Source organism: Hemibagrus wyckioides, linkage group LG02, assembly GCF_019097595.1.
Source record: "Hemibagrus wyckioides isolate EC202008001 linkage group LG02, SWU_Hwy_1.0, whole genome shotgun sequence".
Lineage (NCBI taxonomy): Eukaryota > Metazoa > Chordata > Actinopteri > Siluriformes > Bagridae > Hemibagrus > Hemibagrus wyckioides.
Genome location: NC_080711.1, coordinates 14314700 through 14341841, shown reverse-complemented (window position 1 = coordinate 14341841; position 27142 = coordinate 14314700). Strand labels below are relative to the sequence as shown.

The following is a 27142-nucleotide window of genomic DNA, read 5'->3' as shown; positions in this document are numbered from 1 at the left end:
GAAAGCCTGCAATCCAGTCTTTCTGAAAGTTTAAGGTAAAATCTATAATACTTTACAATAGGTCGTTACTGGTTGAGTATGTGTCGGTTATTTGGCTACAAACAAAACAGAAACATGTTGTTTATTTTATTTACAATCTACGTACATGGGTTTACACTTGAGATCAAATAATGAGAGCGCATTTAGATGACCACATGTAGTTCTCTGGTTTTTAAATCGAAGAACGCAGTGAATGGACTTGCATTGACATGAATGCATCTATGCGAGTACTGAGATGTGCTGCGATCGTCCTCTTGAGCAGTGGAACATCAAACCACATTTCTAGTAGTGAGACAGGACCAATGGATGGACAATATAGCCAAAATTACAACATTCATAAAATGACAAACATAAGATTATTTCCATTATTATCATTATTATTTATTTTACATTATTTTTTTTATTGTACCTAAGCAATACGTTTCACCTGGTTAATAGATTTATTGTTAAATAATCTAATAAAAGTTAATTAAGCATGTGTTAATTAAGCAACTAAAAACTTTTCTAACAAGTTTACATTTACCTCAGGATGAAATCTAGTGCAGTTGTTGATATTGATTTTTCGGCTGCTCCCTTGTGCGTGAGGGGTCGGCACAGCGGACCAACTGGTCCTCACAGCGGACCAACTGGTCCTCACAACAACTTGGCACAGGTTTCATGCCGGATCCCCTTCCTGACACAACTCTCCCATTTTATCCGGGCATGGGACTGGCACTGCATCCAGTGGCTGGGGTTTGGGCATTGGCTAGGAATCTATTCCGGGCCTTCCGCATGGTAGGTGAGAAACTTACCACTGAGCCGCCAATGCCCATGAAAGCTAGTGCAGATTAATTAAAATACTTTTAAGAGAAATTCAACTTTTCAGCAACCTCATATATATCTCAATCTAAATCATATATCATTTTAGATGCATATTTAGATTATTGTTGTTAAAAAGACATCTTGTGGTAAAAAATGCCATCTGCCCCTATTTTACCACAATGACTTCCTCCAAATCATCACCATCCTCAGTATCAAGAACGATTAATTTCATGCGTCCTTAGTACTTGTATTCTTAAATATTGAAATTGAAATAAGGCTGTAGATAATGACACACACACATACTCATTTATATCTACGGACAAATTAGCACACCAATAACAATTTAACCACCAGCAGGTTTTTGGAGCTGGAAGGAAACCAGAGAACTGGAGGAAATCCATGTGGACATGTGGTGAACATACAAAACTCCACACAGACAGTAATCTGAGCTTAAGATCAAACTGGAACATGCTGGAGCTGTGAGACTGCAATACCACCTTTGAAGCACTCACTCATTTCAGGCTTTCTATACTGCCTGAATTGAGACTACATTCCCAATCAGCCCCAGCATGACAATTTTCCTAATCACTTGCACCAGTGCCCCATTTTCACCCTGATTAGCACCTGTGTTACTTGTGTCTAATTGCCAAGCATTTGTTGTTGTTGTGGTATTTGTCCTGTCTGCTATAGCCTAGCTCACAGGCTTTGTTTTTGCCTTGTATCTATAATTTATCTTTTTTCTTTAAATAAAGATTTGCAATTCCTTCCATTTCCTCAAACGAATCCTGATATACAAATGCTTTCATTCTTATTTCTGATCTTTTTTGTCATTTCAGAGCAAAACCGTACTGGAATTTTTCTCTGCTTTAATGGTACACAATAATCTACTTGACATTTCACACCAGTTAAGATGTCTGTAGACATGACATACATTCATTTATTGATTTTTAGTAGCAGATTTATCCTGGGCAGGGTCTGGGTGGATCCGAATCCTATCCTGGGAACACCTTCCATCCACATGATAATCACTGAATAAAAAACCTTCCCTCATTTTCCTGTCACAGCATACCTCAGTGTGATATTACTGTAAGATTCAGTAGCACCAGAATAAATTTGAGTTCACAATCATTTTCCTATTTGTGTAAACTGCATCACAGTTCCACTAAATTACATGCCCAGGTGAATTGAAAGAGAGACTCGTAATAAGCCCAAGAGCTAATGTGTACAAACCAAACACCAAACACACTGATACATGCTCACACTCTTGTGTACAGTATACGCACCCATATGCACAACTTAACTGTAATGAACTTACATATATGAGAAAACTGTCATTTAGGATGAGTGTGTTAAAGTAAGACTTCATATTGTGTAGCTGCTTTTGCTGAATACATTATATCCTGCTAGAGTTTCAGAATACACACAAAGGAAATCTAATATATATTTATGAACACAAGACTACACCATAAAGAGAAAGAGGAAGGGATGTTTTTATCTAAATTACCTCTGACAGTGTCACTCGAATTGAGCTTCCTTGAGAACAAAGCTTTCATAAATACTTTTCTCAATAAGCTATCATGGTTCTCCAGAATAAAAATAAAAAATAAATAAATACTCAAAAGCCATTATATGGGTTGAAATATCTCATTTAGAAGCATGGAATTACAAATACACAAACATACAGGGTACAGAGCTGATACTTTATGGATGCACATAGTTAAAATCTTGAAAACATGACATGAAATCAAAAATGCTTTTATACCTAATGATGCACTAACATCTTATTATTAATCCACACCATGTACTAAAGTGGTATTCAGCTTGCACTGTACATCTCCACCGTTCATGAAGTCATCCATTAAAAAAAAACTAGCAACACAAACACATTACCTCACAATAGGCTTTCTCCATGAAAATGCTACTGTATGTACTATTCTTTGTGCATTTGACTGAAAGAAGTCTATTATCTCAGCTCCTTCACACCTTCAAGCTTCTCGCTCTGAGCGTTTGAGAGGTTCGCTGTTAATTGTTGACCCACGGTAGGCTCCATTTACACAAACATGATTTACTGCTTAACACCCATGTCAGTTGTGTGCAAGTTTAGATACTCTTGCTGTTTCATTTTTTAATCAATTTTGGTACAATATGTACAATATGTGTGTGTTACAGCCTCACAAACCCTGCCTAAGAGCGGAAGCATGGGTTAAATGATATGTCCTCTCATGAATCAGAGTTATTAAAAACCAAAAAAAAAGTCTTGTCTTGATTATAATGCCACTATCCAGTACCAAACAGAAGAAGATGGGTCTGATTTGAGTCTGATTCATCCCATGGATTCTTCTTCATGTTGTCTCAAGCAGTGTTTCTTTTCCTTTGTCATCTCTGGGTGTAAATATAATGCTGTGTTTGTCAAATATAACCTTTGCCTGTAATATAACTGTCTAATAATGTCTGAACAGCTGAGTCACTGGCTGTCTTCTGAAGTACTTAAACTAGCACTACTGAAGTACTTAAACTAGCACTTAAAAAATAATAAATGAATTAATTAATAATTATACAAATAAATATCTTAATGTGCTTTTCTTGCTACTCGGTTTTAGTGTTTTAGATAGCTGGTAATTCTTAGTGAACTAGTGTCAGGAAGGAACTACTGGGACAGTTCCCTGCTAGACCACCAGAGGGGGTGCTGGCAGGTGTATTGTTACACCTTGTTGAATATCATGTGGTTATGTCACGTGTTGTCACCTGTTTCCATATTATTCCTAATATGCAACTATGTCTATTCATGTTGTGACTTTTGATTAATAAAAACTTTTGGTTAATAAAAACATGGACTGTTTGATCCTGCACTTGGGTCTGATTGGTGGCATCTTTCCGAAATCATGACAAATAGTATTGAGGTATTCACTGATAAAAGCAATTCAAAAGCAATTCTGTAAGTCGCTCTGTATAAGGATGTCTGCTAAATGTAAATAAATGTAATATATGGCGGGGGTGTTTGCAGGGATGACTCTAGGATTTAGAGCCTTGGTGTACCTTACTCTTGGTTATAGCATAACATTATTGTACACAAAAACAACTCAAACACCCTTTCTATACAAATGTGTTCTCAAAAAGATATTTAATGGAACATGTTCATATTTAGCTAGACTTAATACTTGTGACAGACATAACCAAAGGAAATATGCCCATTAGACTAAAAACACAAAGGTCGGTACACTTAAACGCATTATCTTATGCTTATTCAGATATCTAACACACATGCTGTAATGGAACAAGCACAGTGTCATTCAGAACAATAAGTGAAATTGAATATAATCATCATGTGTCAGCCTTACTTGTTACTATTTATTGCTGAACTTATGATTTGGCAGCTCTTTGGAAACTGGAAAGAAATGTGTATCTGAAAAAACTACCACAAGTTGACCAGTGGGAATTTCAAGGTGTAGCTGGTTACGTAACATGCAATAAAACATTATTTTTAGTTTTATATATTTAGTTATATTCAAGAAGGGAGGAAGTACAGTATTGAGAAATTTTTCTTTGGTGAAAAGTATTGACGTGTTAAATTCTCACTTTTATTAAAAGTTGTGTATAAAAAAATTTACTCAAGTGATAGTAAAAAGTTCCTACTCTTAAATGTACTCAGGTATTGAAAGTTGTTGCTGCTGTAACTATCAACTACAGCAGATCATCCAATACATATATTTAATTTGGCACAGATTTTACACCGGATGCCCTTCCTGACACAACCCTCCCATTTTATCCAGGGCTGAGAGTTAACCCCTCAGTGGCTGGATAGGTTTCCTGCTCGGGAATTGAGCCTGGCTCATAGTGGTGAGAGTGGTAGACTGGTTGATGCACAGACAGATACATACAACATTTAACACTTACCCACAACCCCCCTCTCTTCATTATATAGCAAATTGCACAAATATGTTACATCTCAGTTGAGTAACACAGCCTCTAGTTAGTCTTTAAACTTTACTGTGTTATCTTGATTGTTGTCATGGTCTGCATCTCAAGTTGAAAATGTCTTTACAACTTAGTGTTGCAAACTATTTACAAAGTATGTTAATGTTTAAAAAACGTTTTAGTATCTGGTATCAAAGCTAAATCAGACATATAACAGAGAAATCTATAGTAGTACTTTAATTGTGCTATTTGGGAAATTTCAAATTCTCCACAAACCCTAAAAAAAAAATCCAATTTCTTTGCTATTGTGTTATTTTCAAATGTCTAACAAATAAGTAATTATCAAAAAAACATTACTTCAACTAAAATCTATGAGTTTTTGGATTTCTTAAATAAACAATTGTGTTTGTAAGCATCAAAATCGAGCAAATAATAATTTCTCACTTTGCAAAAGATAACATAAAAGTAACATGCTACTGTTTCGGACTCAAAGCCAGAGGAAATAAAACCCTTAGACTCGCTATTGCCTTAACATTCTTGCAATGTCTGCAAAACAAAAAGGAAGTTTTAGCTCGGAAAATTCTGAACTAAATCACCAGCGTTTGCTTTTAGCCTACTGATGAAACAATTATTGAATGCTACTGTAATGTATCGTTAAAAATGGCATTTTAAGGAGCTGAAAATTGCTTTCTGCTTCCAGAAAATATTGGAATGGTCTGTTAAAGGCATTGCTTATGACATGGCAAGTCATATGACACGGCTAGACTGACTTACACAACACCTGCGGATCAGCTGAGAGGACTATCTTCCTGACTGTAATCAGCCTGTTAGTGCCTCAGTTCACTTCACCGGTGGAGAAGCTGCAGCCATGGTGCAGAAATATCAGTCACCGGTACGGGTCTACAAGCACCCCTTTGAACTTATAATGGCGGTAAGTGCAGCTTTGTATGATTGTGTGTGTGTTTGTATGGGCAGGAAAATGTTTACCTGAAATGTACCTATAAATATGTGTGTGTGTATACAATAGTACTGAAGGTAGCAGTTGTTTTTTCTAATTCATTTCAGTTCATTGGTGCACTTTGTAAAAGTCATACGAAACAGGAACTAACCTAGAGTCTGTTCCCAGCTACATTCTGTAAAAATCATCTCTCTGTTATGGTGCTTCTTTCAATGGCTTTTTATGGTCTTCACTTGGCCAAGTAATTGGATCGGTTCCAGTCTGAGTGAATATTTAACCCGAGCACCTCTAATATCTGCCATGCGAGAAGTGGTTGGACTCTGCTCTGGGTTCAGCATAGAGCCTGGTGAAATGCATATGGAACAAATCATTTTCTTTTTCTTCTTTTTTAAACTCAGGAGTTATATAGACCATTTCATATTAAACTCTTGGCAGACACTGAGAAATGGAAGTACGAGGCATGTGCATATGATGTAATGTGGTGTTATATACTGAAATATTCTAAATGCAGGATAATTCAATTATCTGTTAGGTGGCTTTTTTTTTATAAAGTCCTATTTGTTAGGTGGAATCAGGACATTTGTCTTCAAAGCTTCCTTATTTTATTACAAGGCAGCAATCTGTGTGTTTCTTGGCAAAGACACTATCACATTTCGTTTCACAGTAAGAGGGTTTAATGAAAGTTAAAAACCATGGTAGGTAGAATTATGTCTTCAATCCAGTCCCTTAGGGAAGCTGTTAACCATGATAAAAGGAAATGTCTGTAATAAAAGAGTGCCATTCCACAAATACTTTATAATAACTAAGTAGACAACAGAGATTCTTGGACGTCTGTAAATGGCTTTTGTGTAAATTTATACCAGGCAGCCTGGCCATATAATACGACTCTCTCGCCTCTAGATTGTCAGATTTACAGTTTTAAAACTGAGACATCTGACTGGTTCAGTCTCAATCACTCCTAAATTTCCTTCAAATCACTTACATTAATTATGTAAATAAATGCATACTTTTTGGTGCCTGCATTGAAGGGTTTAAATAGTTCAAAGTCTGAAAATGACAAAAAATATTATAGTAGTACTCAAATATTACACTCTAATAATGTGTTGTGGTAAAGGCGGGTGCAAGTGCAGACAATTTATTTGACAGAGAACAGAAACTGATGCAAAACTATGAGCCAGGTTTTGTGTACACAAATACAACAGCATCAACAAAAGCTTGCCAGAGAAACTCACAGAAATCAGAGTGCTAATGAGGGGTTCAAGGCCCCAGCACTGCCAGGCTGCGTATTTCAGGCCTTTAAGCAAGGCCCTTAACCCTTTCTGCTTGCTTTATTATGGCTGACCCTGTGCCCTGACACCGACGTCCTAAGATGGGACATGTGAAAGAAAGGCTTCACTGTGCTATAATGTATCTGTGACAAATACAGCCTAATTTGCATCAATATAAAGTTTTTTCTTGATAAAAATCGATTAGCTTCAGCTAATCGAATTCAATAAATAAACATTTGTTTTATTTTTCTGTCTAACTTACACTGAAATAGCTGAAGGATAAGCCTGATCATGCACAATGCTCAATGCACAATGGCCAGCACAAAGCCAGGGTTTGGCCCTCACCCTAAATTATTGACATCAATGCCATTTTAGTTTGTTACTGAGAAACTTGTAAAAATTCCTATTGGTGACACATACTGTATACAAAGGGTTTTTCCAGGTCATTATAACTGTATTCAAATATTTTAGTATTTGAAATAGTGAAGGTTTGGTTCATTAAGACCTCATTGGAAAAATGTTCACGGCTTGACCTAACCTAAGTGCCATGGTCCATGCCATGGCTGTCTTTTAGGTAACAGGCCAAATTACCCAATTAGTCCAAAGCGAAAGATTAAACAAGTCAGTTTGTAGACCAATAACACGTCAGTGACTCCTCCTAATTGTCTTCCTCAATCACTGTTTATCTAAAAGGTTCATTCTGAGTGCACAAACAAATACAAACTACAAGACTACAAACTACTATTTGCCATATTTACCATAAATCATCATGAGAATGGTTTTGATGCTATTGTGTTTCGTTAGCAATCAGGTAGCACATTTAACAGCTGCATCACTGAGGACCCAGCTATGATTATCAACTGACTGTTGTTTCTTCAACCCCACAAGCAAAATTGCAAATTGTTGTATTTTTCAGCATGAGGAGTCTGGTATAATGGTGCTAAATATTCTTTCAGCATCGCTCTGGGCTTTAAACAAATTAAACACACTAGTTTTCCTTATCTCAGTGTTGGAACTGGGACATTTTTCTTGGAAAACTTGACATCCTCTGTCCACTTTATTTTTCCTTTGGAAAGAGATATGGTTTGAGTAACGGATTTTTAGCTTGCCACTGAAGATTTAAAGATTATTGCATTTTGTCAGTTGCTACATTTATGGCTCTGAGTTTATGGTTCTGTTTTATCCCCTAGTGGAATAACAGAAACTAGAGTTGTGTCCCAAATGATGTTATACAAACTATGCATTCACATTTGTGTATGAAGGGTAGTGTCAGATCGATTGCAAATGATGTCAAATAAATTGAATTTCTGTCTAAAATGTTGACCAAATAAATCACACAAATACATAATGTACATACATAATGTAAATACATAATGTTAAAATACATTTATAAGTCTTGTCCATTGGCGTGTCATCAGCCGTCAGCGCCAGGTAGCTCCACCCCTCTTCCACCACGTCAACTGTGCATGACTTCATGTACACTTCTTTTTGTCTGAATTTTCAGTGTGGACACACTATTTGCACTATTCATACTACAAAGTGGCATAGACTAGTGCATAAGTACACCACTTGGGACCTACATTAGGTCTTTTTTTTAGAATCTTTCCAACCAATTATGAACATTTTCAACAGACTCTAAATTAATTTGTTGAATCCTTATCTGGTTGGTCCCAGTGTATGGGCTGTATATTTGACAGCTCTGGTCTATATGTGTGTGTATGCTTTTGCTCTTGAAAAAGAATGGTCCATTATATCAATCTGAAGGGAGGAGGTACTCAAATTTACCTAGATAATCAAAGATACAAAGATAATCAAATTGTAAGTAGGGGATTTTACATAGCTGACATCTGGTTCTCTTTAAACTTTGAATTATTTAGATTATTTTTTTGAAGTTTGGTTAGATTCAATGGGTAATGTGGCTATTATCTCAAACGCTGTAGTCAAAATCTGTGGCTCTGTTTGACATTCTCCATCTCTGGATTTCTGTTTCAGGAGGGCATGTGTCACCATATAGAATCATATCATGGCTCTTTAGATATTTTTGAGCACTTTAAAAATGGTGCTCTTGTAATAGAATACCACATAGTTCGGCATGGCATGGTAACTAGGAGTTTTACAGTACATTATTTACATTTTACAGCATTTGGCAGACACCCGTATCCACAGCAACTTACATTTTGTCTCATTTTATACAGCTGAGCAATTGGGGGTTATGGGCTTTGCTCAAGGGCCCAGCAGTGGCAGCTTGGTGAACCTAGGATTCAAGCTCTTAACCTTCCAATCAGTAGTCCAGCACCTTAACCACTAAACTATCACACACCCCATTATATTACATTACAAATGACCAATCTCAGGGAAAATATATAGCAATACAAACAATAAAATGTATTCCTCAGACTGTCAGAGAGTGAACTCCAGCTGGTAGATTCTGGCTATGCTGATAAGAACATGTCCATTTGATTGTTCTCTTCACACCACACTGCACAGCAGGCTGTTTCGCTGAATATCTCAAACTACTGCCTTCTTTCTCAGTGTGCTGTCTGTATTTACTGGCACTTCATGTGGTTATGAAATCAGCTTTGTTATTATATTATCATATCTGCTATTACTTGTCTAGTCTTGTTACATGTGTTGAACAATTCCTTTTGTAAAATGACTTCAGTGACTCCATCGTGACAGTTTCAGCACAGCATACTGAGGCTGTGTTTACTACAAGAAACTTTTCATAGCAGCTGTGATTCGAAGCACGGTGTTGTCCATCTTGACAAGCAGTAGTGTTCCATATTGACTACAGCTAAATTGATGACTGAGGCTGTAGGGCTATTAGGTGACAACTTGGAAATAAGCTGATGATGTTTTTTGGCTGGATTGTATAAATATGTAATGGCTGTTCAGATTCACAGAAGGTGTTGTTAGATGAAGTCAGCACACTCCGATGTTACTACACCTTAAATCAAACTATAGACCTGATGCTGAGTCCGTGTCTCAAGGGGCAGAGATTTTCAAATCACGCCTTATAAATTTTCTTCAGAGAGTGCCTGCGTCTGTATGAGTCAGCTAAGTTCAACATCTAGGAAATTTATGTGTTTACACTTCTAAACTAATCCACACAGCCCGCCCCAAGACAGTTAATTTTTTGTTATCCTGCAGTTCCTAAAAGCACTGAGATAGCTAATCACAGATCTGCTGCTCTAATGGGAAGAGAAAAGATTAAAAATGTACGCTATGGAGGCTATGGGGAATATCTGTAGAATAGAAACACATAAATTTATCCCGAACAACAAATAAAAAAAAAACAAATAAATTTAATTCAGACATGAATAGTAAAACACAGACTCAATGAATCTTACAGATTCGGGTAGTGTACTGGTGTACATATTCATACCCCCATTAATACTCATGACATAAGCCATTCAAATCATAATTCTTATTACTTCCAGGGGGCAGTAGCATTAAAGAGATCTAAATAATTCATTGGAGCTTAAACTACAGCGCCAGTGAGTATTCTGATTAGTCAGAAGGTGCTCATTATTTTCCTATAAGTGCATGGCTCTGGCTGCTATAAAACACAAGTTTATATTAATGCTTTCTTAATAATACATTACAATTTCTAGAGTAAATATGTGTATATTGTGGATGCTTTTACATACAGATCAAAAACTGGGAAAAAATAAAGAGAGAATGTTGAGAGAATGGCTGTTTATAGTTGTTCTTACAGAAGTGATAAATAACATGATTCCTGGACTTTTTGTAACACTCAATGTCATCATAATTGGAGGAAAAAGTACAGAGTGTGATTCTTTATTATTTAAAAAAAAAAAAAAAAGGTTAATGTTGGCAAATTGTTGATATAAGATAAATAAAATAATAAAATACCGTTGGTTCATGTTGTATCACCACTACAGGGATGAGTTGGACAAGAATTAATTAACACATTAAAATACAGATTGCTGATTGCTGATAGGTCAAAACATTTCCCATTATTGCATACTAGACGAAGCTTTCTGTGAACATTGATTCAATACAGCATGTGTGTGTCTATGAGAGATAGACAGACAGAGGGAATAAGGGGTGGAATAGCTAACCAGTCACGCGAAATGTCTCAAAATGTCTCACTGATTGATCAGACTGCAGTCTGACCTGCCAAAAAGGTCAGGAGAGTTACAGTTTAGTCCAGGAAAAGTGTGCAGAAAAGTTGCTCTAGAATTGCGTAGATTGCAGTAGACATTGCTCTATACTTTGGCCCTTTACTGCTATAGTCTGAGCACAGAATTTTGTCTAGTAAGATAGGGGTCGTTAGGGTCAGAGCAGAAGAATTGTATTGTGTATGTCATGTATATATGCAGTCAGCGTATAAAGCGAGACTCTGCTGTTTAATGAAAGCCTTGGGGTAAATATTGACAGAGAGACAGCATGAATGATTGCCTTATTCATTTAAGCTGTAGAAGCAGATATAGAAAATAACCTTTCGAAGCTTCATGCTGCTTGACATGTTAGAAGTTTAAAGTGAATTCAGATATTAAAAGACCAAAACAGACAGACAGACAAACAGACAACTAACTAACTAACTAACTAAATGAATGAATGAATGAATGAATGAATGAATGAATGAAGACAGCAATCTTGGTGTTAAGGTTGAGCAATGTTGGATTTTTTTTTGTTCTGCTTGGTGTCCATGAACTTATTTACAAATGCATATGACATGACACCAGGTTATAAACAACATTTCAGCATCTTTATGTCTTATGCCTGCATGCTCTCTCACAGGCCTATGAGCGAAGATTCCCAACCTGCCCGCTCATCCCCATTTTTGTGCACAGCGACGTCATCAGCGAGAGCCAGAGCGAAGATGGAGCAACTCATGTTATCGAGCGAAGGTGTGCTCTTGATGTGGATGCCCCTCGACTGTTGAAAAGGGTAATTCTGTTCCAAAAATCACAGCCTCCATAAGCTACAGCCTGACACGAGATAATTGTGTCATGGACTGCTGGACAGTGTCCTTGCCAGAACACCGGAGGGCGGTCTGGCAGGGTTCCTTTATGTTCGCCATGTGCTTTTGTTTATGTTGTGTTTGCATGTGCGCTTGCCCCACCCAATCCTTCCTCTCTTTCCCCGCCTCTGCACACCTGTTCCTTATGTTTCAATGATTACCTTCCCTATTTTTCCCTGCTGTCTTGTGTTTGCTGAGTCTTTGGTTTCTGATCTTTGTTTTTGTGTTTGTTAGTGTTCTTAGTTGCCTAGTTTCCCCCCCAATGTTTCCATGTGTGTGTAGTTTTTTAGATTTATTTATCAATAAAATCCCTGTTTTTCATCTTATCCCTGCATTTGGGTCTGGATTCTGCAACAGTAGAGGCACCGACTCTTGACAAATTGGGTATGAAGGCAAGATAGCCAATTAAACTGGGGCAGATTTTCACACTAATTTTTGCATTATAACATATTGTTTGTACAAAAGAACAACTTTAATCCACTATCTACTAGTGGACTATAACTTTAGTCCACTATCATGAACAATCTTTATTTCATTCTAAAGACAATAAAAAACACACCCTACATGTAGCAAATAAACATAAAAGAACTAGAGGTTACAACAGGAATTCGCAGATATATCATCGAGTGGCTGAGACAGGTGCAGTTGCAGTTGAGACAGTTTTAATGGCACAACAGCAACAAATTCAGATTCAAGGTCAGTATAGCCGGTACAGGTCAGGTGATCAGCAAACAGCATGAACAGGCCAAAAGACTATAATCACAAACCAGAGACAAGATCAACATCAGAGTGAAATGGCTTGGTATCGACAGGTATAAAACACTGAGCATGCATTTCTCGAGTGAAGTGAGAATAAGAGAAAATACAAAACAGTAATTTTTTTTTTTATCAGCTTATATAGTATTGAATTAGTTATGTAGTTAAATTAAACTAAAGCTACTGCTAGCTTCAACAAAACTGTAAGCTATAGCTATTTTTATACTTGATCGTTCTGTTTTAAAATATATCTTGTACTTGAAAAGCTCATTATTAGTGACCCCATTGTGTGTTTTGGGTCTTTCAACATCACACATTCTCACCTCAGCGACTGAGCTAGGGGTTTTCAGACTGGTTTCCCCATATCTTATATTCTACAGATTACGCCGTTCATCCTTCAGCCTTGTTAAGATGTTGCAACCAGGACCATATAGGCCATATAGTCCTCTCCAGCTATAGCAAGCCTATTAAAGCCTTAATCCACGACAATTTCTGTTTTTTTTTATTATGAATTACTGATTTTGTGATTTACTGGATGATATATTTATTATTTATTCCTTTGTATCCTTTGTCTGGTTTTGTACTTTATTGGTGACTTGTACACACATTGAGCTATACTGACTTCAAATTCCATCAGCACTGTTACATGGCATTAAAAAATCCTAAATTTTAAAAATCTTCAATGTCTACAGATAGCAGGAGTCGACTACCTGTACTTTGTGCAGAAAAACACACTGGATCGACGACAAAGGAGTCTGCATATCGAGACCTACAATGAATCCTTTTCCACCAGGGTGACTGTCAAAGAGCACTGCAGCTACACGGTCAGGAACGCACACTACACTGGTCAAATGACATCAAATCAATTATGAGGCAATAAAGCTTTTAGAGAACATTTTGCTATGATAAATCTAGAAGAAATCTAAGAGAAGAGACTAATCTAAGAGAAGACTCGAAGTCTAGTAATGATAATTTATATCATCTGTCTACGTCCAATAATCTCTCGACAGGTGCACCCAGAAAATGAAGATTGGACATGTTTTGAGCAGTCAGCCAGTATGGACATAAAGTCTTTCTTTGGGTTTGAGAGTACAGCAGAGAAGATTGCTATGAGGCAGTACGCTTCTAGTATCAAAAAGGTGTGTGTGTGTATGTGTGTGTGTGTGTTTATATATCTTGGTGGGGACCCACAAAAATAGGTATACCTGACAGTTTAAGAAAGTCAAAATATTTCCTTCTTGTTACTGAGGGTAGGTTTAAGCTTAGATTTAGGGGTGGGCTTAGTATTATTTAACTACATAAATAATTATCTCAGTAGTCCTTACAAGGATAGTAAATAAGTAATAATCATTTCTGTCATTGTGTGTGTGTGTGTGCATGTGTGTGTAAAAGAGAGAGAGAGTTTTTTTATGCAATATAATAAGGAATGATTTTCACTACGATCAGTGTTAGTAGCTCCTGTGGCATTTTTAAAAAGTAATGTCCTGTGTTGGTATTGAGTGACATACAAATGATTAGCTGGAGATGTCTGGTATGTTGTTCAGCCATGACATTTACAAAGCAGTTCCCGAACACTGCTTTATTAGCCATACATTCCAGTAGTGGGAAACGTCTGCAATGTTAGGTGTTTTTAGTTTTGCTTTCTACATCCTTGTTTCTTTTTTGTATTAAAGATGTACAGAAATCCTGCTCTGTCTCACCTCATTCTGTAGGGCAAGGAGATTATTGAATATTACCTCAGAGAACTCGAATCAAAGGATATAACACATATACCTCGCTGGATTCCTCCTTCCACCACCGCAGCATCACCAAAGCTAACAGTCAACTCAGCCACCATTCTTACACCCAGCAGCAGCAAAGAAGACTGTGAAAGAGTCCACAGTAACCTTACAGAGACCATGCCTGCTTCTGTAGAAGGTAGACAAACAGTGCATTCCATATTTTAATTTGTTGAATAAAAAACAGTATGTATTTCATTTTTCATTTCACTTCATTTGACCAAATGGGCATGACAATAATAAAACCAAGCTACACACAAAAAAATGCCTTCTGTCATAACATCTGTCAGAAAGCACAATAGAGAATAGTGTAGTTATAATAAATGTCTGGCTTTGTATTGTGACTGCTGCAGATAAGTTAGATGCAGATTACATCAGACACTATCTAGGAGAGCTGAGCCCTCTGAATGAGAGTTGCTTCATCCGCCTACGGCAGTGGCTGAAAGAGACACACAAGGGAAAGGTAAGGAAAGATGACAATCACACAACTTTTAGCTGTGTGCACATTGCACAATCACGGTATAACTGGTGCTTATTAAATGTAATAAAAACCCAGAAAATTAATACACTCTATAAAATACATATGGTGGATAAGCATTATGATATTAAAATAACTCAAAAACATTAAAATTAAAATAAAATGCAGATACTAAAAATTGTTCTAAGGTAAGGAGAGGGAGGGATGTTGGGATTATTAGAGAGGGAACTGGGATGAGTAAAAAGAAGAGGGGATCGGGATGAATGGGGAGGGGGCTGGATTGGGATTAGTGAATAAGTAAAAAGGAGATGGATTTGAGACTGAGGGTTTGGGATGAATAGTGAGTCAACTCATCTTCGAAGAGAGGGGGTTGGTTGACTGGGAAATAAAGAAAGGTGGCAAGGCTGCAGACCAAAGAACACAGGGGTTTAATCTTATGAACTCTTGCCTGAAGTAAAAAGTAAAAGGAGATATTATGAATAACAGTGTAATGTGTGAGGCAAGGGTTGGGATGAATAGAAGAGATGACTGGGATGGATGGCTGTGGAATAAGATGAGGGGAAGGGATAAAACAGCAGGGGGCTGGGATGAGTGTAGAGAGATGAGATATGTGATGGATGATTTAGAAAGAATGAGGAACAAGATGGATGCATAGGCAAGAAGATTTGGATGAATGGGGTGGATATTAAAATGAGAGAACTGGGATTAAATGTGGAGGGAAGCTAAATAGGATGAATGGTGGATTGGGACGAGTGTAAAGGGATGGAATGTATGAGGGAGCAATTAAGATGAATAAGGAGAAGGATCATTTCATCTATAGTCTCATTTCAACCTCACCATCACACATCCAATCCCTTTATCTCTTCATTCATTTGAACCATTTACATTACATTTTGCATTCATGGCAGATGACCTTATCCAGAGTGACTTACAACTGAGCAATTGAGAGTTAAGGGCCTTGCTCAGGGGCTCAACAGTGGCAGCTTGGTGGTCCTGGGATTTGACCTCACAACCTTTAGATCAGTAGTGTAACACCTTGACCTTGGAGTTACCACTTCTAACAGTACCCCCTTCTCTTATTCATCCCACCCCCTCCCTCAGTCATCCCTTCCTTGAAGGACAAGTACAAAGGGGATGGATTTGGGAGTGAGGGTTTGGGATGAATAGCCAATCTTTGAAAGGAGGGGATTGGTTAACTGAGGAAAGGGAGTAGGATCAGCAGTCCAGGGTTGAGTCGGGATGAAGGAGAAGGTGGAAGAAAGGTGGCAAGGCTGCAGACCACAGAACACAGGGGTTTAAACTTATGAACTCCTGCCTGAAATCTTCCTGGATGTACTCCTCCATAACAGGTGTGAACGAAAGAAGAGAAGAGTAGAGTAGTGTCGGATGGAAGCAGGGCAGTAATGCATTTCCAGGGGCTGTGCGTTGGGACATTTCTATTTCAATAGTTTGTTTTAATTCTAAAGGGAAAATCTTTTTAATGGGATGAGTTTCTCAGTTTATTAAATGTGGATTTAGCCTTATACTACTCTTCTGCTTACAGCTCCCTAAAGACCAGCATGTGCTGCGGTTTCTGCGCTCACGGGACTTTAATGTAGAGAAAGCTCGAGAAGCATTGTGCCAGACACTCTCTTGGAGGAAGCAGTACCAGGTGGATTTCCTGCTGGATTCATGGAAGTGTCCACAACTTTTACGTGACTACTACACTGGAAGATGGCACTATCATGACAAAGGCATGAAGGCTTAAGACCTTTTGGATGATACAGTTTCTAAACATTTTGATACATTATTTTGGAGCACTATTTAAATAATGCAGTGGCCTCAAAATTCAAAAAGATGTGTAGAGTAACCCTACAAGTTGTTCTTTAATGAAAAAATAAAGAAAGAAAAAAGAAAGAAAGAAAAGAAAATAATTCTATAAAGGATTTAGAAAATATCCAATATCTTTAAAAAAAATGCTAAATCCTTCCCACATACACTATATTGCCAAAAGTTCTGGGACACCCCTCTAAGTTATTGAATTCTTGTGTTGTTTTTCAGGGATTGTTCTTGGCCCCTTAGTTCCAATGGTATGCTTCAGCATACCTAAGACATTTTGGACAATTTCATGCTCCCAACTTTGTGGGAACAGATTGGGAATGATCCCTTCCTGTTCCAACATGACTGCGAACCAGTGAACAAAGCCTGCACCCGACCTCAACCTGATAGAACACCTTTAAGATGAATTAGAGCAGGCCAGTCAAGTTTCTCCACACCAAACTCACTCATCCATGTCTTTATGGACCTTGCTTTGTGCACTGGTGTACAGTCATGTTGGAACAGGAAGGGGTCATCCCCAAACTGTTCCCACAAACTTGAGAGCATGAAATTGTCCAAAATGTCTTGGTATGCTGAAGCATTAAGAGTTCCTTTCACTGGAACCAAGGGGCCAAGCCCAACCCCTGAAAAACAACACCTGAATTTAATGATTTGGAGAGGCATCCCAAAACTATATAAATAGAGTCTATATTAATCTCAAATCCCAAAAGGAGGTAAGTTTCCAGATTCAAATTAATCTTATGTGTACATCTCAGTGTGCCAGGTGAGAAGGCAGATCAAATTCTAAAGCAAGGATAAATCAGCTGACTGTAATCTATCATTCATTCTCCCAAAAATAGAATCTTTAACTGTAATCTAGGTTTTTTCTCCCCTATATAGTAACACTTTTTACTATTTCACTCCCATTTGTTCACACTTTCACACTCTCTGATTGGCAGTAGCTCCTGTCTGCCACCATGGCTGACACGTTTGGTGCCCAAAGGAGAATGATGCAGGTTGGCATGTCTGGACTACTGTATGATATACGAATACAAATTTCCTGTCAAAATTGAGCCATTAGTGAATTAACATAAATTAAAATGAAATGTAGATTAAATGGAATGAAATTAAATTAAATGTACTAATGCATGCTTTCTTCATTTCATTACACTTTTGCATTTGGAAATCTATCAGTTCCTGTCCACTAGCTAGAATTTGATGCCTGCATGAAAGTGCTAGGCTTGTATGTGTTTCCTGTGATACAAGTTAAGCCACGTTCAGGGTTCTTTAAATTGCTTCTCATGCTACATTACAGGACAGCTGAACACACCTGGAGGAAAGCATTACTTCCCTTATGAGCTTACATACATGAGCTTATACACACCCAAGATTGACTAGTATCACTCTGATTGACAGGACAGAGAGTATGCCATTCCTCTCCACACACTCAGTAATGTCACATTGGCACTAACTAAAATTCCCCCACAGAATGAAGGAACAAAGAGCCAATATTTTATTCACATACATATTCAGAAAAGAGAGAACAATATTTTATAGACATACATATTCAAGTCATAGACTGCAGCACTGCTTTATAAATAAAGTATCTTTCTGTGGTCTTATGCATATAGTAGCATCTAGTGGAAATTACCATAACTCCAAATGAGCAAAAATATAGATCAGTCTTTGAAAGTAGAAGTCTAATAAACTATATGTAAATGTATGGAAAACTAAGTTTGTGCAGAACAAAGAGAAATTAGTGTTTCTGTTTATATGTTATGTAGATGGCCTGCCTCTCTACATCTTACGGCTTGGGCAAATGGACACCAAAGGACTTGTGCGGGCTTTAGGGGAAGAATCTCTTCTTCGACATGTAAGCAGTGCAGTTTAAAACTGTACAGTTAATTGGACATGAATAAAGCACAGCCATACTCACTTATCTTCTTGTACTCACTTTTCTTCTTCCTTCATAAGGTGCTGTCCATCAATGAAGAAGGTCTCAAGCGCTGTGAGGAGAACACAGTTATCTTTGGCAGACCCATTAGGTAGGATTAGTACATGACCCTGGGCTATATACGCTATGTTTATGCCTATTGTTAATGCATTTGGCTTGTGCATGTGTAGTTGCTGGACCTGTCTTGTGGATCTGGAGGGGTTGACTATGAGGCATCTGTGGAGACCAGGAATTAAAGCTTTACTGAGGATTATAGAGGTGGTGGAGGCCAACTACCCTGAGACACTGGGACGGCTGCTTATACTGAGAGCTCCCCGAGTCTTTCCTGTGCTCTGGACATTGGTAATAATACATATAGTTATATATCAAATTACACTCAACTGTACCATTTTTGCATAATTTACATAGATCTAAATAGTTTACTATATAACTGCAACTGAATTAGCTAGTTAGTTAACTAACTAACTAATGATAATGGGGACAAATGCAAGCTAGTTTACAGAAAATTTCCCAGTTATTTAGCTATTTGGGATGTCAGGATGATATGGTGGGCAGGAAGGTGGCTTAGTAGTTAGCACTGTTGCCTCACAGCAAGAAGGTCCTGGGTTCGAGTCCTGGGTTCGAACAGGCAGGGACCTTTCTGTGTGGAGTTTGCATGTTCTCTCTGTGCCTGTGTGGGTTTAATCCAGGTACTCTTATTTCCTCCCACAGTCCAAAAACATGTACATCAGGTTGATTGGTAATTCTAAATTGCCCATAGGAGTGAGTGTGTGGTTGTCTGTCTATATGTGGCCCTGCGATGGAGTGGTGACCTGTCCAGGGTGTACCCCTGCCTTTCGCCCTATGTGGGCTGGGATAGGCTCCAGCAGACCCCCGTGACCCTCATTAGGAATAAGTGGGTATAGACAATGGATGATATGGTGCAACTGTATTAACTTATTCCCATATAGTCAAAAACCCTAGCTTTATAATAATCATACTATATTTCTTGGGTTTTTAAAACTAAAAAACCCCAACCTACTATGTATACATATGGACACTATTTCCTCTTATTTTGACTGCCACAAAATGTCATCACACATTGATCCGTCAGCACTAAAATGTCATGTGTTAAATCAGGGTTTGCAAGGTGTTATTACATTCTCTGTAGCCATGGATAATTAAATGTCATGTTTGTGCACAAGAGTCTTCTGCATTATTGACCTCATAATCCATCCTCTAGATCAGCCCTTTCATTGACGAGAACACTCGCAAGAAATTCCTCATCTACGCTGGGAATGACTATCAGGATTCAGGAGGCTTGGTGGATTACATTGACAAAGAGTTCATCCCTGACTTTCTTGGAGGAGATTGTCCGGTGAGTCCAGTGGCCACGTGAGAGCAGGCAGTAATGATATTAGCAGGTTAGTTAGTTAGCTAGCTACTTTTATTGTGGTGGAAATTTGTTTTTGGCTTTACCATACAGCTTATACAATCAGATTCATTCAGGAGTCAATATTTTATTTGTCACAAGTACACTGTACAACTTGCAGTGAAGACCTACTCCTCCTTAGACTGTTCCTATAAATAACTAAATTTAACCCATCTGACCAATACACTGGTGTTCAATTCCACTGGCGGGAATGTGAAATCACATTTCAGACATTTTTAATCAGTATAAACATTATTTTATCGCTAGTCTTTTGGCATTCAGCATGAGTGGTTGGATATTATTTTTTTGTTTGTTTTTTTTTGGGGGGGGGGACTTTTATGAATTTATGAAAAACTACAAATTCTCAAAGCGCTGACTACCTACTTGAAATCCACCACTTTGGAGTGTGACATGACAAGGAAAATCAATGCTGAACAAGTGGAAATTCAGTTTTCTGGCCTCTAGTAAAAAAATAAAATAAATAAAAATAAAAAATGAGAATGGATAGAAAGAATAGGAAAAAAATAAGAATTAAGAATAATGTGGGGGGGAATGAATAGAATGTGATGTTCAATTATGCATGCTACATGTAGTAGAACAGTAGAACATGATGTGCAATTATGTTACATTAAACAACTGTATATATGAATGTATAATGTATATACATTATACTCATATTGAATATAATATGTAATATATGCACACCTACTCATTTGCCCATATACATGACTCAGCATTAAATATTCTAACAGCATTTGGCACAAATGACATCTGATACAAATTTCTCCTTGCCTGTGATTGTCTAAAGTGCCTCCTTAAATGTAACAAGTGAAATTGAAAGTATGGGATGAGAAGAAGCCTTTATGATAACCAAGGATTTTTGTTTTAATGTTAATGTATAAATATGATTTAACTGCTTTGCTTTTGACACATACCACATAGTTATATTAAGAGACCTAATACTTTCCACATGATTCCTGTAAACCATTTTGCTCTGAATAAAATGTAATGGAAGTCAGAAATGAGGAAGTAATAATCTTATAGTTTTCCCTTAACTTTGATCTCATGTCTAATTTCTTCTTAGATAATCTCTACATACAGTACTTCTCTTATGAGTGAGTAATGATACGCCAAGTTATAAATTACTGGAGCTCTTGATAAAGCGCTAGCCAATTCAAACCTTTTTATACTGTCTAATGCCATAATGAATCTTACTGTAGCTTGAGCTGGAGTTGCTGGAGACAAAGGTAAAATGAGTTTCCAGTTCTAAGTCAGGAAAGTTGATCTGAATTGTATTTTGTGTCTCTGCTCCATGTTGCAGTGTGACGTTCCAGAGGGTGGTCTGGTTCCCAAGTCTCTGTACCGTACAGCAGAAGAGCTGGAAAATGAGGAGATCAAACTCTGGACTGAAACTATCTACAAAACTGCTAGTGTGTTCAAAGGAGCTCCACATGAGGTATTTCAGAGCTCTTGATGCAGTTCATCTGGCAACCTAAACTCCATGTCTCACCCCGAAGCATAGAAAATGTCATGGGGAATAGTGCCATCTCCTGGTGCTGAAAATAGAATGCATTTAAGCCAAAAGCTCACACTATAAGTGGGTTGATGACTGTTTTCAAAACCTTAGTTTATAGATTTAAATTTTTATTAGAAGTGGAAAAATTATAATGAACCCCCCCCCATATTCAATGTTATATTATTATTATTGTATATGTTACACTTGTACTTCTATTAAACAGTAAATTTCTGTTTCTGTGTTCTTTTTTTGCCATTGTCAGGTGCTGATTGAAATCACAGAAGCATCCTCAGTTATCACATGGGATTTTGATGTATGTAAAGGTGATGCTGTTTTTAACATCTATCACTCAAAAAAAGCTCCACAGACCCAAAAGAAAGATAATCTGACTGGTCCTGGCGGCAACAACGTGCAAGTCATCGACAAGGCATGGACACTGGGGAAGGACTACAGCTTGGTGGAAACAGCTCTAACTTGTAGAGAGGGCGAGAGCATACAGGTTACTTCATACGTCACATGCTAAGAGAAATTTCAACAGCAAGTCAGTGCTTTTTTTTAAATTACTTTGTTCTCCATTTCCTGAATCCCTGTGTCTGTCTTCCTGTAGGGCTCTCATGTAACACGTTGGCCCGGTTTCTACATCCTGCAGTGGCGCTTCCACAGCTCAGCATCTAGCTTATCCTCACTTCAAGTCTCCACACAGAAGAGTCGGGTGATGTACTACACCGAAGTGCTGCAGTCTGATGACTTCAGGTTTGCTTTATACATTACCACAGAGTTAACTAGTGCAGTTCTTTTTACAGTTAAATAAATAAATAAATAAATAAATAAATAAATAAATAAATAAATAAATAAATGACTGCAAAGGATGTGATAATCCTTGGCTTAAAGAACTTTGAATTAAACTTTACATGAGAGAAAGTCTCATTTGGGATACATCATTGCATGAAACAATGAGTATAAAATAAATTTGTGTTTCTTTTAACCCTCACTACTGTATGTTGTTATAATGCCCTGTTCTGCACAAACACTAAACAAACATTTCTCCCAAGAATGCTTATTATGTGCAAAATGTATGTGAGACAGTGTAAATCATTGTGTTTTTTTCCCCATCATGTCTTAGGGGTTCTATGACAAGTCTGGAGTCCAGCCATAGTGGTTTCTCTCAGCTGAGCAGCACCACCACCTCCTCTGGCCAGTCACATTCCAGCTCAGTTGCTTCACGGTAGAATATAAACACTGCGACTGTTTAATACAAAATCCTGTACTAATTGTTACACAGGATTTTGTGCTGTTGTTACTTAAGTTGCATGAGTCGTTTCGCATGTCTTAGCATATAATAAAAATTATGTGTATATTTCTAAAAAAAATAAAAATAAATGATGATGCTTTGTGATGTCATTGTTTCATTATTTCTAAGATTAATGTTTTTCTAGTCAGGACTCCAGAAACATTAAAGATAAGTGTATATTAAAATAAAATAAATGTCTTTGTGGTTACTTAGCTTAATCTGACATATCCATTCATCCCTTTTTTTTGTACGGCTTGGAGTCTATCCCAGGAGAATCCGGGCACAAGGTGGGGGAAACCCCAGTACAAGGTGCAAACTCGATCAAAGACTAAAATCACACAGACACTCACACACTACAGACAATTTATAGATGTTAAACAGCATGTGAAACAAATCTTTGGACTGGGGGAGGAACCTGAAGTTGAGAGGAAACCGTCGAAGTGCAGGAAGAACTTCACACACGACAGAGACCAAAATCAATCCCCTAACCCCAGCGACATGAAACAAAGTTGCTAAGCACTAAGGCTCCATGCACATCATTGAAAATATCAGATAATTTCAAGTGGGATTTTTAGTTTGTTTGTTTAAAAGTTTAAAAGCTTAAAAGTTTAGGACAATTAAAACAGTCATAAATGTCTTTCTGTTTCACTTGGGTATAAACATTAAATGACAAAAATTCTCTTACAAAATTGAGACAAGACAAGTGTATTCATCTTCATGAATCAGCCAAAAGCTATAAAAATAGCTACATTGCAGCGAATGTCCATGTTCATTGCAAGATAAATAATTAAGAATGATTAAAAAGTAGAGCTGTAATGAAGCTGTCTGGGAAGAAGGCATAAATGCACTGTATTTTGCCTTTCATACACAGTAACGAAGGCAGTTAGAGAGACTGATGACTGAAGATATGCAGATTTGAGGTCACTAAGTCTCTAAATCTGCAAATAGACACCACCTGATGCTAAGGCATGGCAGAGGAAACCCATTTTCTTCATCTAAACACAAATTTGCCAATGGGATTGGCAAGATGCTGGAACTTTTAGAAGGCTTATGGTCAGATGAGACAAAAATAGAGATTTTTTTCGACAAATACTCATCCCTGCTGTTAACTATAGTGGAGGTTTTCTGAGCTGCAAAGGCCCTCCAATAGCCATGTGAACCTTCAATCTAGCTGCATCTGCTAAAAATCTATGACTAGGTCATGAATCAACAGCCAGAGGATAAAGCTTTTGACCTCCTAAATTACCTAACCTAAACAGCACTGAAAACCTGTGGAGTGAAATGAAGAGTCAACAAGTAAGGACCTAGGACCATGGAAGATCAGGAAATATTGTGTTATAATGTATTTAATAACTCTGCATTCACCAGTCTTATCAAGTATTATAAGGAGAAAACTCCTTATACTGTACTCATATCTTCTGAACATAAGAGTATGGCGTTTTCAATTATTCCACTTGGGTTCTGAAAATATTAAGTTTAGTGGTGCCAGTAACTAACAGTTTTGTGTAATGAAGAGAAGTTGAGGGCAGATGTACAGAATAACCTACAGTTTCCTAAATTTCAAAGTCACTGCTTAGTCCTAAACAGGAGTAAAGGAGCAGTTTTTTAAAGCATATTTTATGAGCTACATACACTATATTGCCAAAAGTATTCACTCACCTGCCTTGACTCACATATGAACTTAAGTGACATCCCATTCCTAATCCATAGGGTTCAATATGACGTCGGTCCACCCTTTGCAGCTATAACAGCTTCAACTCTTCTGGGAAGGCTGTCCACAAGGTTTAGGAGTGTGTTTATGGGAATTTTTGACCATTCTTCCAGAAGCGCATTTGTGAGGTCACACACTGATGTTGGACGAGAAGGCCTGGCTCTCAGTCTCCGCTCTAATTCATCCCAAAGGTGTTCTATCGGGTTGAGGTCAGGACTCTGTGCAGGCCAGTCAAGTTCATCCACACCAGACTCTGTCATCCATGTCTTTATGGACCTTGCTTTGTGCACTGGTGCACAGTCATGTTGGAAGAGGAAGGGACCAGCTCCAAACTGTTCCCACCAAGTTGGGAGCATGGAATTGTCCAAAATGTCTTGGTATGCTGAAGCATTCAGAGTTCCTTTCACTGGAACTAAGGGGCCAAGCCCAGCTCCTGAAAAACAACCCCACACCATAATCCCCCCTCCACCAAACTTTACACTTGGCACAATGCAGTCAGACAAGTACCGTTCTCCTGGCAACCGCCAAACCCAGACTCGTCCATCAGATTTCCAGATGGAGAAGCACGATTCGTCACTCCAGAGAACGTGTCTCCACTGCTCTAGAGTCCAGTGGCGGCGTGTTTTACACCACTGCATCCGACGCTTTGCATTGCACTTGGTGATGTATGGCTTGGATGCAGCTGCTCGGCCATGGAAACCCATTCCATGAAGCTCTCTGCGCACTGTTCTTGAGCTAATCTGGAGGCCACATGAAGTTTGGAGGTCTGTAGCGATTGACTCTGCAGAAAGTTGGCGACCTCTTCGCACTATGCGCCTCAGCATCCGCTGACCCCGCTCCGTCAGTTTACGTGGCCTACCACTTCGTGGCTGAGTTGCTGTCATTCCCAAACACTTCCACGTTCTTATAATACAGCTGACAGTTGACTGTGGAATATTTAGGAGCGAGGAAATTTCACGACTGGATTTGTTGCACAGGTGGCATCCTATCACAGTTCCACGCTGGAATTCACTGAGCTCCTGAGAGCGACCCGTTCTTTCACAAATGTTTGTAAAAACACTCTGCATGCCTAGGTGCTTGATTTTATACACCTGTGGCCATGGAAGTGATTGGAACACCTGATTCTGATTATTTGGATGGGTGAGCGAATACTTTTGGCAATATAGTGTATATTTTGAAGCACAGAATACAAAACTTCAATGAGATTTGAAAATGAACACTGATCAAAATTAGAGAACATTTTCAGATACCTCCCAGTTATTGGTGTTAATTTGGCACCTGGTGCTAATTTCTTTAATTATCTGACAAACCCTATTTAACTGACAGCCTTTCCAGATTTCACTGAATTTGCAAGATGGTGAGCCGTTCTAAAGTGATTGAAACCCTCCGGCAGCAGGTTGTCCAGATGCAGGCCAAATGGATGACCCTTTTAGCCATAGCAAGAGAAGTTGGTCGTTCCAAATCTGTGATTTGTAGAATATTGCATCTTTACAATGTCACAAACTCATTCAAGTCCCCCAAGAAGGCTGGTCATCCACAAAAGATGATGCAAGAGATGACAGGATAATGCAGAGAATCTCAATGGGCAATCAGTTCAAAACTGCACTTGGGATTGCTCGCCAGTTCAGCTGAACAGAGTAAGGATCTGTCTCCTCATACAGTGTCTCGACGTTTAAGAGAATTTGGACTGAAAGCCCACTCTGCAGTGACCAAACCTCTCATTAGCAGAAAGAATCAAAAGGCTAGGCTAACCTTTGATGAGAAGCATGTTGTGTGGACAGATGAGAACTGGTCCAAAGTTCACTTTAGTGATGAAAAAAAAAGTTTAATTTATTTGGGTCTGATGGAAACATTATGTTTGTGGTTAAACTGGGGAAAGACTGAACCCAAAGTGTGTACAGAAGTCAGTGAAAGGTGGAGGGGGAAGCGCATGGTTTAGGGGTGTTTTGGGCCTCTTATGGCAGAGTGTATTCAAATGTTTTATTAGACCCTTCTTCAACAACATGCGGTTCCTTCCCTGCGTTCATCACCCAATCAGCCAGCAATTTTCATGCACGACAATGCCCAAAATCACACCAGAGCAGTGTAAGAGACTAGTGATGTCCTGTGGCTGTAGATATGCTGAAGTCATTCAAAGCAGGGGCCTGTACAGGTCCTACTAACTGTTGACCGTTGTAACCTTCAGAAATTTTTGTTGTAATTTTTAACGTGCTACAGTCATTGCTGTTCTCTAATTTTGATCGTTGTGTTTTCTACAAAATAAGGGTTTTTGTTGAAGTGCCTTGGTTATTTTGTAAAACATTGTTCTATTAGCACGGTATAGACACAACAAAAATTCCTTCACATGTTGATGAAAATGACATTATTCCTGAAAAAAATGAAGTGTTCAATTGTTCTCTAATTTTATTCTCCACTGTAAGTTCAGAATATACAGTATATTCAAGAATGAAAAGAGGAACAAAACAAACACTAGTAACAA

The 27142-nt window shown here is 38.1% G+C and overlaps 1 protein-coding gene across 1 annotated transcript; it reads left to right on the top strand.

Moving 5' to 3' along the window:
* The first annotated feature begins 5547 nt into the window (after positions 1 to 5547).
* LOC131363537 (SEC14-like protein 1) lies at positions 5548 to 23021 on the top strand. Its single transcript, XM_058406168.1, has 15 exons — positions 5548 to 5686; positions 11749 to 11898; positions 13420 to 13551; positions 13738 to 13866; positions 14440 to 14644; positions 14859 to 14968; positions 16527 to 16716; positions 18565 to 18653; positions 18755 to 18825; positions 18905 to 19076; positions 19957 to 20091; positions 21467 to 21601; positions 21924 to 22160; positions 22269 to 22414; positions 22785 to 23021. Exons 1-15 carry the CDS (start codon positions 5624 to 5626, stop codon positions 22888 to 22890), a joined length of 2070 nt encoding a protein of 689 aa, XP_058262151.1. The 5' UTR covers positions 5548 to 5623; the 3' UTR covers positions 22891 to 23021.
* The last annotated feature ends 4121 nt before the right edge of the window (positions 23022 to 27142 follow it).

What these genes read in the sequence shown, in the direction of transcription:
- LOC131363537 (XM_058406168.1), top strand. Translation starts at nt 5,624, where the DNA reads ATGGTGCAGAAATATCAGTCACCGGTACGGGTCTACAAGCACCCCTTT. An exon ending in AAGAATCTCTTCTTCGACAT is followed by an intron (nt 18,654 to 18,754) that starts GTAAGCAGTGCA and finishes TTCCTTCATAAG; the next exon opens with GTGCTGTCCATCAATGAAGA. An exon ending in GAGAGGGCGAGAGCATACAG is followed by an intron (nt 22,161 to 22,268) that starts GTTACTTCATAC and finishes GTCTTCCTGTAG; the next exon opens with GGCTCTCATGTAACACGTTG.